At 40.8% G+C, this 15,011-nt stretch overlaps 1 protein-coding gene across 2 annotated transcripts; it reads left to right on the top strand.

The window, feature by feature from the left end:
- The first annotated feature begins 273 nt into the window (after positions 1-273).
- Positions 274-11,977, top strand: SNTN (sentan, cilia apical structure protein). 2 transcript variants are annotated; one of them, XM_030801794.1, is made up of 5 exons: positions 281-397; positions 2,356-2,390; positions 7,312-7,451; positions 11,299-11,388; positions 11,539-11,977. In XM_030801794.1, the coding sequence occupies exons 1-5, from the start codon at positions 288-290 to the stop codon at positions 11,695-11,697; spliced, it is 534 nt and encodes a 177-aa protein (XP_030657654.1). In that variant the 5' UTR covers positions 281-287; the 3' UTR covers positions 11,698-11,977. The 2 variants fall into 2 exon arrangements, with proteins under 2 accessions (XP_003273704.2, XP_030657654.1); XM_003273656.3 differs by lacking the exon at positions 11,299-11,388 and having other exon boundaries at positions 274-397.
- Positions 11,978-15,011: the final 3,034 nt, after the last annotated feature.

Here is a 15,011-nt window from a genome sequence, read left to right as displayed (position 1 = left end):
TTTTGTGCAATTACTTGATTAATATCAGTCATTCCCACTAAACTCCCTAAGACCAGGGTCTGCATCTGATTTTGCTCACTGTTGTTTCCCCAGCACCTTGTACAGTGCCATGTTAACAATAGGCATGAAAATATTTATTGAATGATTTTATATCTACATACAATGACGCTGTGGAAAAGTTCTTCTAGACATGCAACTGTATAGTTGTCATGGAGTGAATGACAATAGTAACAGTGGGCAAGTGACTGTTGCTTAGGAAGGATTGACACAAAACAGAAGACGAGAGAATGGGTGGCTGTATGCACAGTACCCAGGACAAAGCTCTCCACTTGGAAGGGGATCCCAATCCTTCTGCAGCCCCAACATCCACCTGCGCACCTAGGAAAATGCCCAAAAGGTCAGTGGCACTTGGCTGTCTTTTATTGAGTTTCATTCAAGCTTGTGGATATATTTCCAAAGAGTTTATGTCAACAGCTTTATAAGCCAAGTTATTGCCAGTTCGGTACCTATTACCTATCCTAATCCAGCTTTAAATTGACTTGGAAAAACAAAGACAAAAAAGTTGCAGCCTTGACTGCAAAGTGAAAAGATGGTGCAATTAATGCAAATATCTTTGATTGCCTCTTGAGAAACATTTGTAAATCAAAATTGGTAATGACATAACTGTGCAGCGTATTCTCTCAAATTATCCACAACAGACAGAAATTGTTTTATATTATTCAAATGTGTAAAGTTAGGTTTAATAAGTGAAAAATATTCTTTCTCATATAATTTCATTTAGGAGACTGGCTTTAGTTCCAAAAACCTTTTGTGGACACCTAGCAAGTGCTAGGTATTCTGTGAGGCCAGGGGAAGGAGATATGGATATGAACTGCATGGCTCTTGCTTCAAGGGTCTCACAGGCCCTTGAGACCCTTCTCAATCATGGCAATAGAAAGAAATACATGCCATGTTACAAGTGCTCATTGTGCAAAGTGAAATGTCCTTCATTTCATAAAGGAAACAATAATGGTGCAGAGGTTGTAGAAGAGCAGGAAGTGCTCACCAAGAAGACCACGAAGGGTTCAAGATAACACAGCGTCCAGCTTTGTAATGTTACAAGTGAAAAAAATGAGGACCCCCAAAGACAAAGTTCCCTCAACTAGTCAATGACAAAACCAGATCCTGAACCCAAAAGTTCCTTTTAAAGAGTTATCTAAGGTACTACCAAATTCTATTATTCTTACTGGCTTTCTCAAAAAACACTCCAGCCACTGGGGGTTGAAAAATCAAGCAAACTTTGGTTTGCTGTTTATAAGAGAGCAAGATACAACTTCCTGTCTCCAATTTGGCCCCTTTTCAATCTACTTCTGATATAACCATGAAATAATTTCCTAAAATGCAAATCTGATCATGTGATTCCTGTTGCCCTCAGGATAACAACTGGCATCCTTCATAAAGCCTCCAAGGCTCAATATGTCCTGGCCCTGCCTGGCCTTTAACCACTATCTCCTTCTTTCTCTAGGTTCCACCCACACTATACCTCCTCTGGTTCTTCAATCCTATTGTGATTTCTGCCACATCAGGCCTCAACATATAAGTTTCCTCTGCATGGAACACGCTTCCTCCTTCTTCACTACTGATTCATTAGGCTCAGGCAGAGTGCCATTACCCTCACTGTAGACTAGGTTGTTACCTCTTCGCCCTCTCTATGTGCTCTGCCATTACTTTTCATCGAGTTACCTGTCTAGTAACTGTCTTCTTTTCTAGACTTAGCCCCAGGAGGGTAGGAATGTCTCTATCAGTCACTCATGCTTCCCACACCTCAGCATAATACCCAGATTCTTAGGAAGGCTAAGCTGCTGGAACAAAAAACCTTCAAAGTCTGAGCATTTTACAGAATGCGAAGTTCTTTTTTCTTTACCATGTGACAGTCCAGAGTGGGAGTTCCAGGTCTGTGACAGTTTTACTCCATGCAGTCATGTGAGACACAGGCTGATGAGCATGTGGCTTCTAAAGTCTCCCTGATAATTTCCACCTTAGTCAGCTTGAATGGGAAAAAGCGTGGAGGAGCTTACATGGAAAGTGTTCACTTCTCTTCTGCTCCATTTCCGTCTGGAGGAACTTAGTCACATGGCTGCAAAACTACAAGGAAGACTGAAATATGTGGGCTAGCTGGCCAGCCATGTGCAGGCATTTCTTTACTATGTGGCAAGGAGAAAAAGGATTTTGGAACACAGATGGCTGCTCCACTGAAATCTCAGAGAATATTTACCAAAATAAATAATTTTTAAATCATGGTATTGCTCTGCTATAGATGCTGATATCAATACCCCAACTCCCAGAATCATTATGTTTCTTTCATTTTGTTGGCAGCATTCCAGTATCCAAACAACTGGCTTCAGCGAAAGGTAAGGCACAGATGACTCAGATGTACGCTTTTCTCCTCTACCAAGTTGGCATGCCAAGTGTTAAAAAAAAAAAATAGGACATCAAAAAATGCCAGAGATGCAAGGGAACTTTTGAATAAATCATCAAACATTCACGATGTTCTTTTTAAAGATGTGGGAACTGAGGTCCAGGAGTAGGAATTAACTTGCCTAAACTTATACAGCTCATTAAAGACAGAGCTGAGATGAGACCATGGATCTCCTGGCTCCTAATTCGGTGTTCTTCCCACCATATCCAGTTGCGTCTCCAAGGGCCGCATCCTCAGAATGTTTAGAGCAGGACCATGAGTATCTGACTCATGAATGTTAAGTGGAACTCAGGATGCAATCAGCTCACAACTGCCTCTGTTGACTGAGTAGAAACAGGGTGGCCACCTCTCAAAGTATAAATATTTGCCCCTAGAAATCAATTGCATAGGTAAAATAAGTTTAGGGCTAACAACATTGCCATGGAAATAACAATATAAGAAAAAAATGCTCGTATACTTGTATCATTATTTTATTCAAAAGTATAAGGCTTCACATGTTTACAGAGTAACAAGCACAGCTGTACATTACTATATTGCAGGTTTTTCCCTCCTAGATGACTAGCCAAACTCTCCAAAAAAGACTCTGTAATTTTATTTAAATAAATCTCCATCTTCATGGAACTATTTTTATATTATTACAACACAGCAGACTCGTGATTTATGTTTCAATAATTTACACAACTTCAGGCACTTTTGAGAATTGTCCCATCACATGTCTAAGATAACTTCTCCTTCTGGGAGGTTGAGATTGTAACTCGGTCACCTCCAGCGCACACCCACCCCTGCCCACGTACACAACATTCCTAGCACCAGACTCCTTAAATCAGACCACTAAACCACATTTATTCCTATGCCTTAAAAAACACACAGGATAAACATGATTCATCTCCCCAGAATGTATTTTATTTAGTGGGAAGTAATTCTAAATGTTATTCATCAAAATCAGACATGGATAGGTCGTGACATAGAAGTCAATACAAACCCACATTTTCTCTGCTGGCTACTAGGGCCTATGCCCCCGATCTCATGAGGCTTAGGAATGCAGGGTGAGTACGTATTTGCCTCTAACACCCAGGGTATTCTTGCAGTGGGAAAACTATTGGCCCAAAGAGTAGACAGCAGGGACCTAGTTTTTAGTTCTGATATATACTACCTATGTGAGCTTGAGCAAACAACTTCTCTCCTGTAGGTCTTCACGTCATTCACAAAAATAACTGATATTAGGACAAGTTCTAAAATGAGGAGATTCTTTCATCCTGCTGTATGGAGACTGGTATTTCCGTGACACCATTCAATGTGAATTGACAGTGAACGAATTAGGAGATTTAGTGTTCCACATTCCAGAGCAGGTGAGGAGAAAGAGGCAGAGAATTGTTCTGAAGTTCAAAACAGCTCAGTTTAACACGTATATGGTGAAGCCTACAACATGCCAGGGCCTGGGAATGAATGCAAAGATAAACAAGAGGCAATAACTGTCCCCAAAGAATATATAGTCCAATGTGCTATACAGTATAGCAGCCACCAGCTACATGTAGATATTGAGCACTTGAAATTTGGTTAATTTGAATTGAGATGTGTTAAGACTTAGGAGACTTAGTAGGAAAAAAAATGTAACATATCCCAATAATTTGTTTATATTGATGACATGTTGAAATGATAATATTTTAATATATTGGCTTCAATAAAATAGATTATTAAAATTAACTTTTACCTGTTTATTTTTACTACTTTAATGTGGCCATCTATCAGAAATTTTAAAATTATGATTGTGGCTCAAATTATTTTTGGTGGGGGGGACAGCACTGATGTAGAAGATAATCTAAACAGAGTGTTTCAGTGTGAAGATTATGAAAAGATTATGTTTAAGAATTACAGAAGCACAAACGAAGGACATGTAGCCCCATCTGGGAGTCTGGGAAAGAGTCCTGCAAAATACGCTGCCTGAAAAAACAACACCTAGAGGCAGCGTGCATCTTGGAGTGAAACCAGAGCAGCTGTGTGGGCAAGCTATAATACTTAGCCTCTTGCTGTCTCCGTTTCTTCGTCGATAGAGTGGGGGTTGATACTAAGACATACCTCGTCAGACTGACAGAATGTAGTGAGTTGAGTCATGTGCATTCATCCCAAGGAAGAGTCATTGGCACGTAGAATGTGTGTCGTATATTATTGTCCACCAGAACACAAGCTCCAAAAAGTCAGAGTTTGTTCTTTTGATGTTACTCACTGCTCTATGCCCCAGAACTATCACAGGGTCTGGTAATAAATACTTGCCAATAAATGCTTGTGGGATGGATAGAGTATGTAGGAACTACACACAGTTCAGTATTATTAAAGTACTGACAGTGAGCTAGGGAATAACACAGAGGGCAGCAGAAATCGGCCGGCTTAATGTCCTTCCCTACACCCCCGTTCCAGAGGCAAGAGAGCCAATAAAAGATGCCAAAAGAGAAACAGCAGTCCCTTGTGTTTTCAGTTGCACTTAGCCCTTTACAATATGCTTTCACATACTAGTTCCCAACTCTGCAAGGCAGACAGTGAAGGAATTAAGAGGCAACATGCTGGGTTTATTAGGGGAAGAATCCAACCATAAAAACAGGAAACTAAAACGCCTCACCAAATATCATCAGTGTTATTAGAACGACCAGAGTTCCTTGTTATCTTTTATTTTTAATATTTTCTAGCTCTGTTTTTACCATGGCCATATGCTATTTTATAGCCAAGGGAAAGGCATGCTGTTTTTTAAAAGAGATGCAGGAAAAGAATGGGAAGTTGGCTAGACCAGATGGAGTTCCCATTTCAGAGCGCAGTCAGACCTGAACTTCATCAGAGGGTCAAAAAATATCTGGATTCCAGAATCACCATGGGGATGCCCTTGCAAGAGGATACTTCTAAGTGGCTGATCTTTCTATGGACTTTGAAGTCAAAGGTTTCATATACTTTCTTTGCTGCTTCTTAGCAATGTGAACTTTATTTAACCAAATATATAGCCTGGGCACTGCTCAGAGATACAATAAAAACTGAGAAGGCCCACACACTCCCTCCTTTCACCCACTTGTCTTCACTCTTGTCCCTCCTCCTCACCTCTAACTGAAAAATTAGATGCTCAAAGTGCTTTGATGCCTTCTCTTTCCACTTAGAAGAAAGTCCTGATTCCTTTACATGGCCTACAAGTCCTGCATGATCTAGCTTTTGCGCACAAACACCCTTCTGGCCCCTAGACTCTACTCCCAACTGTCTTTTCAGAAATCTGCCAAATATGCCAGATTTCTTGTGACCTGAGCCTTCACATATCCGGCTTCCCGAGCCTGGAACATTCAGCAAATTCCTAATCTCACCCTGACCCTCACCCTTCTCATGGCTGGCTCCTCCTCATCCTAGTAATCTTAGCTTAAATATTAATCTACTCATGGAGGCCTTCCAGACCACCCATCTAAGTAGTTTTCCTCCCAGACCCACTCTGTAATTTTTTTCCTGTCTCTGTACCTTCCTTGCTTCATACATCACAAGTTGTATGTGTATATATATATATATATATATATATATACACATATATATATTTAATATACGTATGTGGACAAATAACATAAAATAACATAAAAAATAAATACATGTGTATACATATACATACTCTTTATTATTGATTTCTCTGCTAGATCATAAGACCTATGAGAGCAGAAACCACATCTGAGGTTTATTAATAAAAAAAAAAAAATAGGGACAAGGGTCTTGCTATGTTGACCAGGCTGGTCTCAAACTCCTGGCCTCAAGCAATCATCCCATCTCGGCCTTCCAAAGTGCCGGGATTATAGGCATGAGACACTGTGCCTGGCCCCGTATCTGGTCTTGTCCCCTCTGTATGCTGGGAAGTAACAGGCACTTAGTAATCACTCAATATGAAAATCATGTTATTCTGACTGAACATCATTCTTTGAACCTGTCATTGTTGCACATTATCTGGGCTGAAAGCTGGGAGATTTTGTTCTTATTTTCTTCGGATTCATTCATTTAACAGCATTTATTAGCACCTACAATGTAGCAGACATTTGTACTGTCACTGGGAATATAGTGATTTTAAGAAAAAGGTCTGATCCCTGGCCCATGGAGACTGCTTTCTAGTTGAGGAAAGGACAGGTAAATATGTAATACCTGTAAAGTGTGATAAGTTCTACACTAGGGGATGTATTGATGACTAAAAGAACACAAAGCATACGAATTTTCTTCATGGTAACTTGTACATTTCCCTGTGTTCACAGCAACGCAGTGGAAAGAAACGAATTAGCATTGCCCTATCAAGGAGCTTACCTGAGAGAAACCAGCTGGGAGATCACTCTGTTTTAGGCCACGAGTCAAAGAGAACCCTTATTCATCATTATAGCAAAGAGCTTTTCCTGAAAGTCATTCTCCTTTATCATACTGACACGAAGTGATGCTGTGTCTGACACAGAATATAAATTCCACAAGAGCAGGACTTCATTTTATTCAGTGATTCCTAATATCAAGGACTGAGCCTCATCCATAGTAGATGCTCTATCAATATTTGTAGAATAACTGAATGAAATTACAGACCACAAAACCAAACCTTAGAGAGGTGAGAGACTTTTCTAAGGTCACATGGCAAGCAGGCGGTAAATCTCATATCTAACTCTACTAATTCTAATTGCTATTAAGGGAGCTTTTGTTCTCTGTTGTTTAAAGATGCAGGATCGGAAACTCCCACATCCTGCTCCCAGATAGGAGGCAAAGGGCCAAGATTTAGAAGGTTCCCTACAGTTCCTTTGGAAAACACAACAGCAGGTCTGGGAAAGGGTTATTTCTAAGTCAGGATACTTTGTTGCACATTTCTTCTCTCCTAGCTCTGAGGAAGTGCTCAGATCTGGAAAAAGCTATTGCCACCACTGCTCTGATTTTCAGAAATTCTTCTGACTCTGATGGTAAACTTGAAAAAGCTACTGCCAAAGATCTGCTGCAAACCCAGTTTAGGAATTTCGCAGAGGTGAGAGAATTAACTTGCATAAAGAAACAGGAACCACACCCTCATGGCTGACCCAACGAACAAATAACTCCAGCTCCAGGTCCCTGTCATGTTGTCTCACGTAACAAAGGTTTATTGAACACCTACCTATGCCAGGCAGTGAGCTGCACTGGAGTTGATGCAGTGAAGACAGCAATCCCCAGCAAGGGAAAGAAATACACTAAAAAAGTAATTAAAAATATTCAAAGGATGTGAAAGCGTAGAGCATTCAGTGAGAGTAAAACAGAGGAACTATCTTGGGGCAGGTAATCAAAGATGGGCTCCTGGAAAACTAAGGTATAGCTGAGATCTGAAGAGTAAGCAGGAGGTAGCTAGGCAAGGGGAAGTGAGAATGATGGCGTTCCAAGCAGAGATCTGGAGGGCCAGTTGGTGAGAAGGGATGGGACGGTAGTTGGGAAGTGGCTAGAGATGAGGCTGGGGAGGTGAGGAGAAGCCAAATCTTACAGAAGCATAGCCTGATAGCAAGAGGAAGCCAGGAACTATTTCTACGTCCAGGCCTAAGAAATTACACCAGCTGCAGTACAGAGAACAGACTAGGGTTGGGGGTGGAATAGGAAAAAAGGGAATAACTAGCTGTGGGGAGGCAATTCAAGAGAAAGATGGTGATGGCTTAGACTACGGCGGTGAAGATGGAGATAAACAGACAAATAGAAGAGACGTTTAGAAGGTGGAATGAACAAGATCTGACAATTGATTGACTGTGAGAGTTGAAGGACAGGAAAGCAAATGATGACAACCCAATTTCTGACTTACGAAAGGAACGGTGGTGTTCCCATTCCTAGAGAAGAAAAAGGCTAAAGAATAAGCAGGTTTGAGGTGGGGTGGAGGTAGGGAGGAGATGGTGAGTTCCATTAGTATGTGTCAATGTTAAGATGTCCATGAAATATTTAAGAGGAAGACTTAGCAACAGGATAGATGAGTTCGAAGGTGAGAATAGAGATCTGTGTTCAAAATATAGAAATGAGAGTCAGCAGTATATAATCAGTCACTGGCCTAAAGGTTACTACCTTACTCACCTAAGGGTATATTTCTCAAATTTCAGTCACTGAATACCATATTTAGTATTTTTCCCACATCTGCCTATAGCCTGTGTTGCTTTGAACTTTTCCTTTATATTTTTTCTCTACTTAAGTAAATTTTTATAAGGACACTATATCATTATTCTTATTGTAAATTCAGTGGATTAGAGTAAAAAATAATAGTGAAAAAAATAATAGTGAAAAAATAGATGACTATCAATTCTTATTTAGTGTTTAATATTTATTCTTGCATTACCTAAAATGGCATTACATTCTCTCAGCAGCATATGCTCATACTTTGGAAAATACCAGTCTAGGGAAAATGTGTAAGAGGAAAAGAGGGCACCATATCACCTTAAACTATCAATATTTATTGATGGGTAGAGCAAGAAAGCACATAGAGGCAGTCTCCAAGTCCTTGTATCTGTTCTGAAATATTGAAAAGATAGTATTCTTTCTAAATATGCACACATACACATACATAAACACCTATATATGGTTTCAGCGCACTACAGTTATATAAGATGTCACCCACTGGGGGGAGCTAAGTCAAGGGTACAACTTTCTGTGAGTGGGTGATTATTTCAAAAGAGAAAGAGAGAATATAGTGTAATACACAGATAAATGAATGGAAATAAACGTTAATAAGGGTTAGCTATTTTGAGTAATGGGGTAAAGGGTTACAGTCGCAGTCCGTTTTTTAAATTTACTTTTTCTAAATGTTCTATATTAAACATGTATTTTTCTGATTTTTTTTTTTGGAAAGCTACTTTTTCAGGCAGAAATATCAGGCAGAATTTGTCAAGAGATAACAAGTTTTGGGGAGTCTAAGGAAAGGATGGGTAAATAAATCCTAAACCATTTGCCTACATCCAAGGCCAAAAGAAATGGGGCCCATATGCCAGACAGAAAGGGGGCTCATTACCTGGTAACCTGGCAAATGCTCAGCAAGCTTTTAACATATATGAAAATGAAGAACTAACGGACGCACCATCTTGATGTAACTCATCATCCCTCTCAGAACACCAGGGAAAAAGAATTAAAAATCAGTCCTTAGGAAAGACACCTTCAGCCTCATGTCTCTCAGTGTAGGCTAAACCCTAGAAGTACAGCCAATTTCTGGATCTCTCTAGCAGCAGGCACACCCAGGCCTCAGTGTAATCTTACCCTCTGCTCGAGATGAAAGCAGAGCCATATTTCAGGGGCTTGAGGGGACAGTTCATCCCAAGGCATTCTCTGCAATGTCTGTCAGAATGCTGCCTTGGCCCAACCACCCTGCCCCATGAGACCCCCTAAGGCAGGTGCATGCAGGTGAGTCAATGGCAAAGCTCAGGATCCCACTTCATTCCTAACTGGGCTTTCTCCTCAGTCCCCATGTTGTGTCCCCTGATAAACTGAGCTGGTTCTTTTGGCTAAGGCCTGAGTTCTAAGGGGAACATTGCCTTTCCCATAAGGCTAAACATGGTTTCGGGGATCTTAGCACCTTATAGCCAGTCAGAGAGAATTTAAAAAAGCACCTAAAGGCACTACTGGGAAGATACAAAAAGATGACAGGTCACGTCCCAGGAAGACTGGACTTCAGAAACTGGTGTGCTCTTAAAATATGCAGGGAAAAAAAGAAGACCAATACCTATCTCGTACCTCTGAGCAAACAGTGTGCCATTCTGCTAGTAAAGTGGTCCTGTCTACCTGTGTCTTGGAATCTGACCCTTTCCAAATAGCACTCAGCTCTCCTGGAGGGAGAGAGTAGCCAGCTCCCCTTGGCCCTCATGGATAGGGTGACGGTGACCTCTTGAGGAGAAACAGCCTATAAGAGGAATGTAGCATCATTCCCAAAGTGCCTTACTCATTGCTGTGATGGCTTTGTACACGTAGCTCGTGGGTGAGCATTTGGGGTCAAACTAAATGCAAATATGGTTCAATATAATGGTGAATCAAATGACTTTAACATTTTTAACGTCACTGGGGAAGATATTTCACAAGCTGTGATTTGAAACTAAAAAGTCTCTCCATTTATATACTATTAAGATGTTTTCCTTCAATCTGACTATTTGTGAACACTATGAATATAGATTTGATTTATAATCAAACTAAAGCTAAATAATCTTTCAAAGCACGTATTTTCTTTTAGCATATTTTATTCTGTATTTCTGGATAATCTTAAGTCTTAGATAATGAACCCGTAGAGGATACCTTCCCTAACACAAAGATTGTATTTTGAAAATTTAAAAACATAATATGTGTGTTCAAAAAAAGGCAGAATAGCTTAGCAGTTAAGAGTATGGGCTCTCAAGAGGTAGATGGGCTACAAACCCTGGCTCAACACCAAAATCTTCCCAGCTTGGGGCAGGTGTCTTAATTATCACCTGTCTCTGATACTGCATCTGTAGGATGAGGATAATAGTAGTATATATTCAATAAGGTCACTATGATGATTAGAGGAGATAACATATAAAAAGATTTAACATGGTGTTTTACTGGTAGCATTGTTGGCAACTTGATGTGTTACTATTGTTAATAACATGTCTATTATTTACTATGATTTGGATGTTTGTCCCCTCCAAACTCCCTGTTGAAATTTGATCTCCAATGTTGGAGGTGGGGCCTTATGGGAGGGGTTTGAAGTCATAGGGACAGAGCTTTCGTGAATAAATGAATGCCCTGCCTTGGGGGTGTTGAGTGAATTCTCACTCTATTAGTTACCACAAGAGCTGGTTGTTTAAAAGAGGCTGGAACCCTCCCACCTCCTCTTGCCTCCTCTCTTGCTGTGTGATCTGTTCATACACCAGCTCCCCTTCACCTTCTACCATGAGTGGAAGCAGTCTGAGGTCCTCACCAGATGCAGATGCCTGATCTTGAACTTTCCAGCCATCAGAATTGTAAGCCAAATTTTTCTTTTTTCTTTGTGAATCACTCAGTCTCAGGTATTCTGTTACAGCAACACGAAACAGACTAAGACATTATTGTTTATGATCTGTAAACCTGAAGTCTATACAATGAATTCAGTTTTTATTTCTCCATTCTCACAGGGACAAGAAACCAAGCCAAAATACAGAGAGATCCTTTCTGAACTTGATGAGCACACAGAAAATAAGCTAGATTTTGAAGACTTCATGATCTTGCTCTTAAGCATCACTGTCATGTCAGATCTGCTACAAAATATATGGAATGTAAACATTATGAAATAAACAGTTTTAAACATGCTGTATAAAATAATGGCAAAAGGCAGAGTTATTAAAACGTTTCCAACTTATTTTTGATTAATTGATTATATCTATCATGCATCTTGAATAGCCTAGGATGGTTCTGATTGCTGGTATTCAGATCCAATGTAACTCCAAATATTTACCCATACACTTCAGGAATGTTTGAATGATAAGGTATCTGTGTACTTTACAATATGATAGATTTGATATCACTGAATAATAAATTGCTTTTGCTGAGTCAGTAGTGACTTAGAGCACTCTACTTATAGTCATTGAGTCACTCATTTATTCACTAAACATTTGTTGAGCATCTACTTGATGGGACTGCTGAGGATACAGTAATGAATTGGCCAAGGAATTCCTCCCTTCAGACATGCTTGCAGAAGTCTAGCAGAAGAGATAGACATTGAACGATTTTTAATTAATTGCATACACAGTATAATTAGAATTGAAATAAGGGCTATAGGATGCTAAAAGAGATTATCACCTGATCTGAGTTCAAAGGTCAGAAAAGCTTTACTGACATTCTATAAAAAGCAAAAAAAAAAAATTGGTCCATGGATGCCAGGGATATGGGTGGGAAATGGGGCTGTCCACAAATGGCACAAGGGGAGATTTTATTTTATTTTATTTTATTTTATTTTATTTTATTTTGAGACAGAGTTTTGCTCTTGTCACCCAGGCTGGAGTGCAATGGCACGATCTTGGCTCACTGCAACCTCCGCCTCCCAGGTTCAAGTGATTCTCCTGCCTCAGCCTCCTGAGTAGCTGGGATTACAGGCATGTGCCACCATGCCAGGCTAATTTTTTTTGTATTTTTAGTGGAGACGGGGTTTCGCCATGTCGGCCAAGCTGGTCTCGAACTCCTGACCTCAGGTGGTCCGCCCACCTCAGCCTCCCAAAGTGCTGGGATTACAGGCTTGAGCCACCAAGCCTGGTCAAGGGGACTTTTAAGGGGGCTGGAAATGGTCTCCCTTTTGATTATGAGGTGGTGACTACAAGACTGCATGCATTTGTCAAACTCATAGAACTGCATACTGAAAAGAGTGAATTGTACTGTATGTCAATTGTACCTAAATAAATCTGACTTAACAAAAAAATAAAACCCAGTATATTTGTAATCTCTGACCACAATTTAACCAACAATTCCTTGGGATTACAATGTAAAAGTAGTCATATCCCAGAGACCCACACCGACCCCCATGACCACCTCCTGTGTTCTGTTCCTGAATTTAAATTACATACACACATATAGTCAATGCCTGAACCTTTAAGATAGACTCTCACAAAGATTTTTATTCATGTAGGACCTCACCTGAGGACAGCAGGCCCCAGTAGACTAGCTCCGCATATGGCAATGGGCACTCAAGGTCCCCAGAGGGGGCACTGGGCAATAGCCAGAGGCACAAGCCTTAATCAACCCTGGCTTTCAAAGATGCCATCTTACTCTAGACGCCATCTTACTCTAGATGCCATCTTACTCTATCTTTACATGGGAGTAATAATGTTCCCCCTTTCCAGCTGCAGGAACTGAGGATTAGAGTAGCTAAACGATGGTCCAGGATCACTGAGGCAATCAATTTCAGAGTCAGAATCCTGGCAGAAGCAAAGAGGTGCCAAAAGGGGAGGAGAAAGAGGCAACATAGTTTTCCGGCTTTGATTCCCATTTTGTTCCAGTCACTTGCTAAGCTCCACAATCAGGCAGGCAGTCACCTAACATGTATTGCACTTCTACCGCAGGCTGTTGCCAAGAGAGAGGCAAAGAGGAGCGAGTCACAGTCTTTACCTTCCGGAAGTTTATGGCTGGCAAAACATGTATGTAAATGCGGTCTATTGGAGCTATTCTATAATCCTGTCAAATGCATGGTAGGACTTTACTTCTCTGTTTCCTTACAGTTGAGTGTGTCCATCCTTTGGCCGGTGACATCTGAGCTGAAGTGAAATGTGCCACTTCCAGGTGGAGGCTTTAAGAGCCTGGGTCAATTCACTACCCTGCTTCCCTGGGCTGTGATAACTGGCAACATGCCCCATGGAGGCTGCTCCTTCAGCCTAGGTCCTGAGGGAGGCCAGTTTGGAGCAGAAGCCCAGACAAACTGATACGGACATCTTGCTGAAGGAAGAAATAAATATTTTACCAGAAAAAAGACCGTTATTCATTGTAAAATTATTATAACTTCCCAAGTCCATCCCTCACCTCTCATTTTCTTCCCAACCCAACATTGTATGCCTCGTGACCTACGTTAAGAAAATCCACCAGGCACAGTGGCTCACGCCTGTAATCCCAGCACTTTGGGAGGCCAAAGTGGGCAGATCACCTGAGGTCAGGAGTTTGAGACCAGCCTGACCAACATGGAGAAACCCCATCTCTACTACAAATACAAAATTAGCCAGGTGTGGTGGCACGTGCCTGTAATCCCAGCTACTCGGGAGGCTGAGGAAGGAGAATCACTTGAACCTGGGAGGCAGAGGTTGCAGTGAGCCAAGATCGCACCATTGCACTCCAGCCAGGGCAACAAGAGTGAAACTCCATCTCAAAAAAAAAAAAATCCTTTCCAGAGAGAAACCTTCAGCCTTGCTCTGCTGAAGTGTTGCCTCATCCTGTGGTTTTCCAGATCCACCAGAACCCAACTCCCTGGCCCTTCCCGCTTCCAAACCTCAGACATTCTAAATCGAAGAGATTATAGATAATGTAAAGGAAAGCCCCAGACTTTATCCTCTCACCATTTTAACAGGAGGCAGGAGTGTTTAACAAAAACATTCAAACTCACTTATCTGACACAAGAAGAAAAAGGAATTAAAGAAAATTTGTTATATGTCCAGTTTTCAAAGGCTTCTTGCTTTGAGCTGTTTCAAGTTGAGTGACAGAAAAGTGTTTTGTTTTGTTTTGTTTTGTTTTTGACAAACACAGGGCTCATACTATGAGCCAGGCACTGTTCTAGGGAGTTCCAAATAGTAACTCATTTAATACCCATAACAACTGTGTGAGAAAGGTATTATTATTTTACCGTCTCCTAGATGAGGAAACTGAAGCACAAAGGTTTTGATTTTCATGAATCACACAACTAAGCAGATTCGAGAGTTTTCTGCCTTCCCCAAGGGCATTGTTAATTTTGCTTTAATATTAGACTTCGTTGTGAGCAATAATATTATAACTCAGCAAAAATAGCTGTGCACATTTCAGGCACTGTGCAAGAGATAGCAGTACCAGCTGGGCCCTAGAGAACCATTTGGCATTCCTCAAATAGAATTCTGTGGGCTGTTCTCCCTCAAAGCCCTTTGTGTCTCAGTTGCAAGTA

Source organism: Nomascus leucogenys, chromosome 21 (assembly GCF_006542625.1).
Source record: "Nomascus leucogenys isolate Asia chromosome 21, Asia_NLE_v1, whole genome shotgun sequence".
In the NCBI taxonomy this organism is placed as follows: Eukaryota; Metazoa; Chordata; class Mammalia; order Primates; family Hylobatidae; genus Nomascus; species Nomascus leucogenys.
The sequence above is the reverse complement of the archived record's forward strand: the minus strand, read 5'-3'. Positions and strand labels throughout refer to the sequence as shown.

Coding starts and splice junctions, on each gene's coding strand:
- SNTN (XM_030801794.1), top strand. CDS start 288: ATGGGTGGCTGTATGCACAGTACCCAGGACAAAGCTCTCCACTTGGAA. Junction 7,452..11,298: donor AGTTTAGGAATTTCGCAGAG/GTGAGAGAATTA, acceptor TTCATACACCAG/CTCCCCTTCACCTTCTACCA. Junction 11,389..11,538: donor ACTTTCCAGCCATCAGAATT/GTAAGCCAAATT, acceptor CCATTCTCACAG/GGACAAGAAACCAAGCCAAA.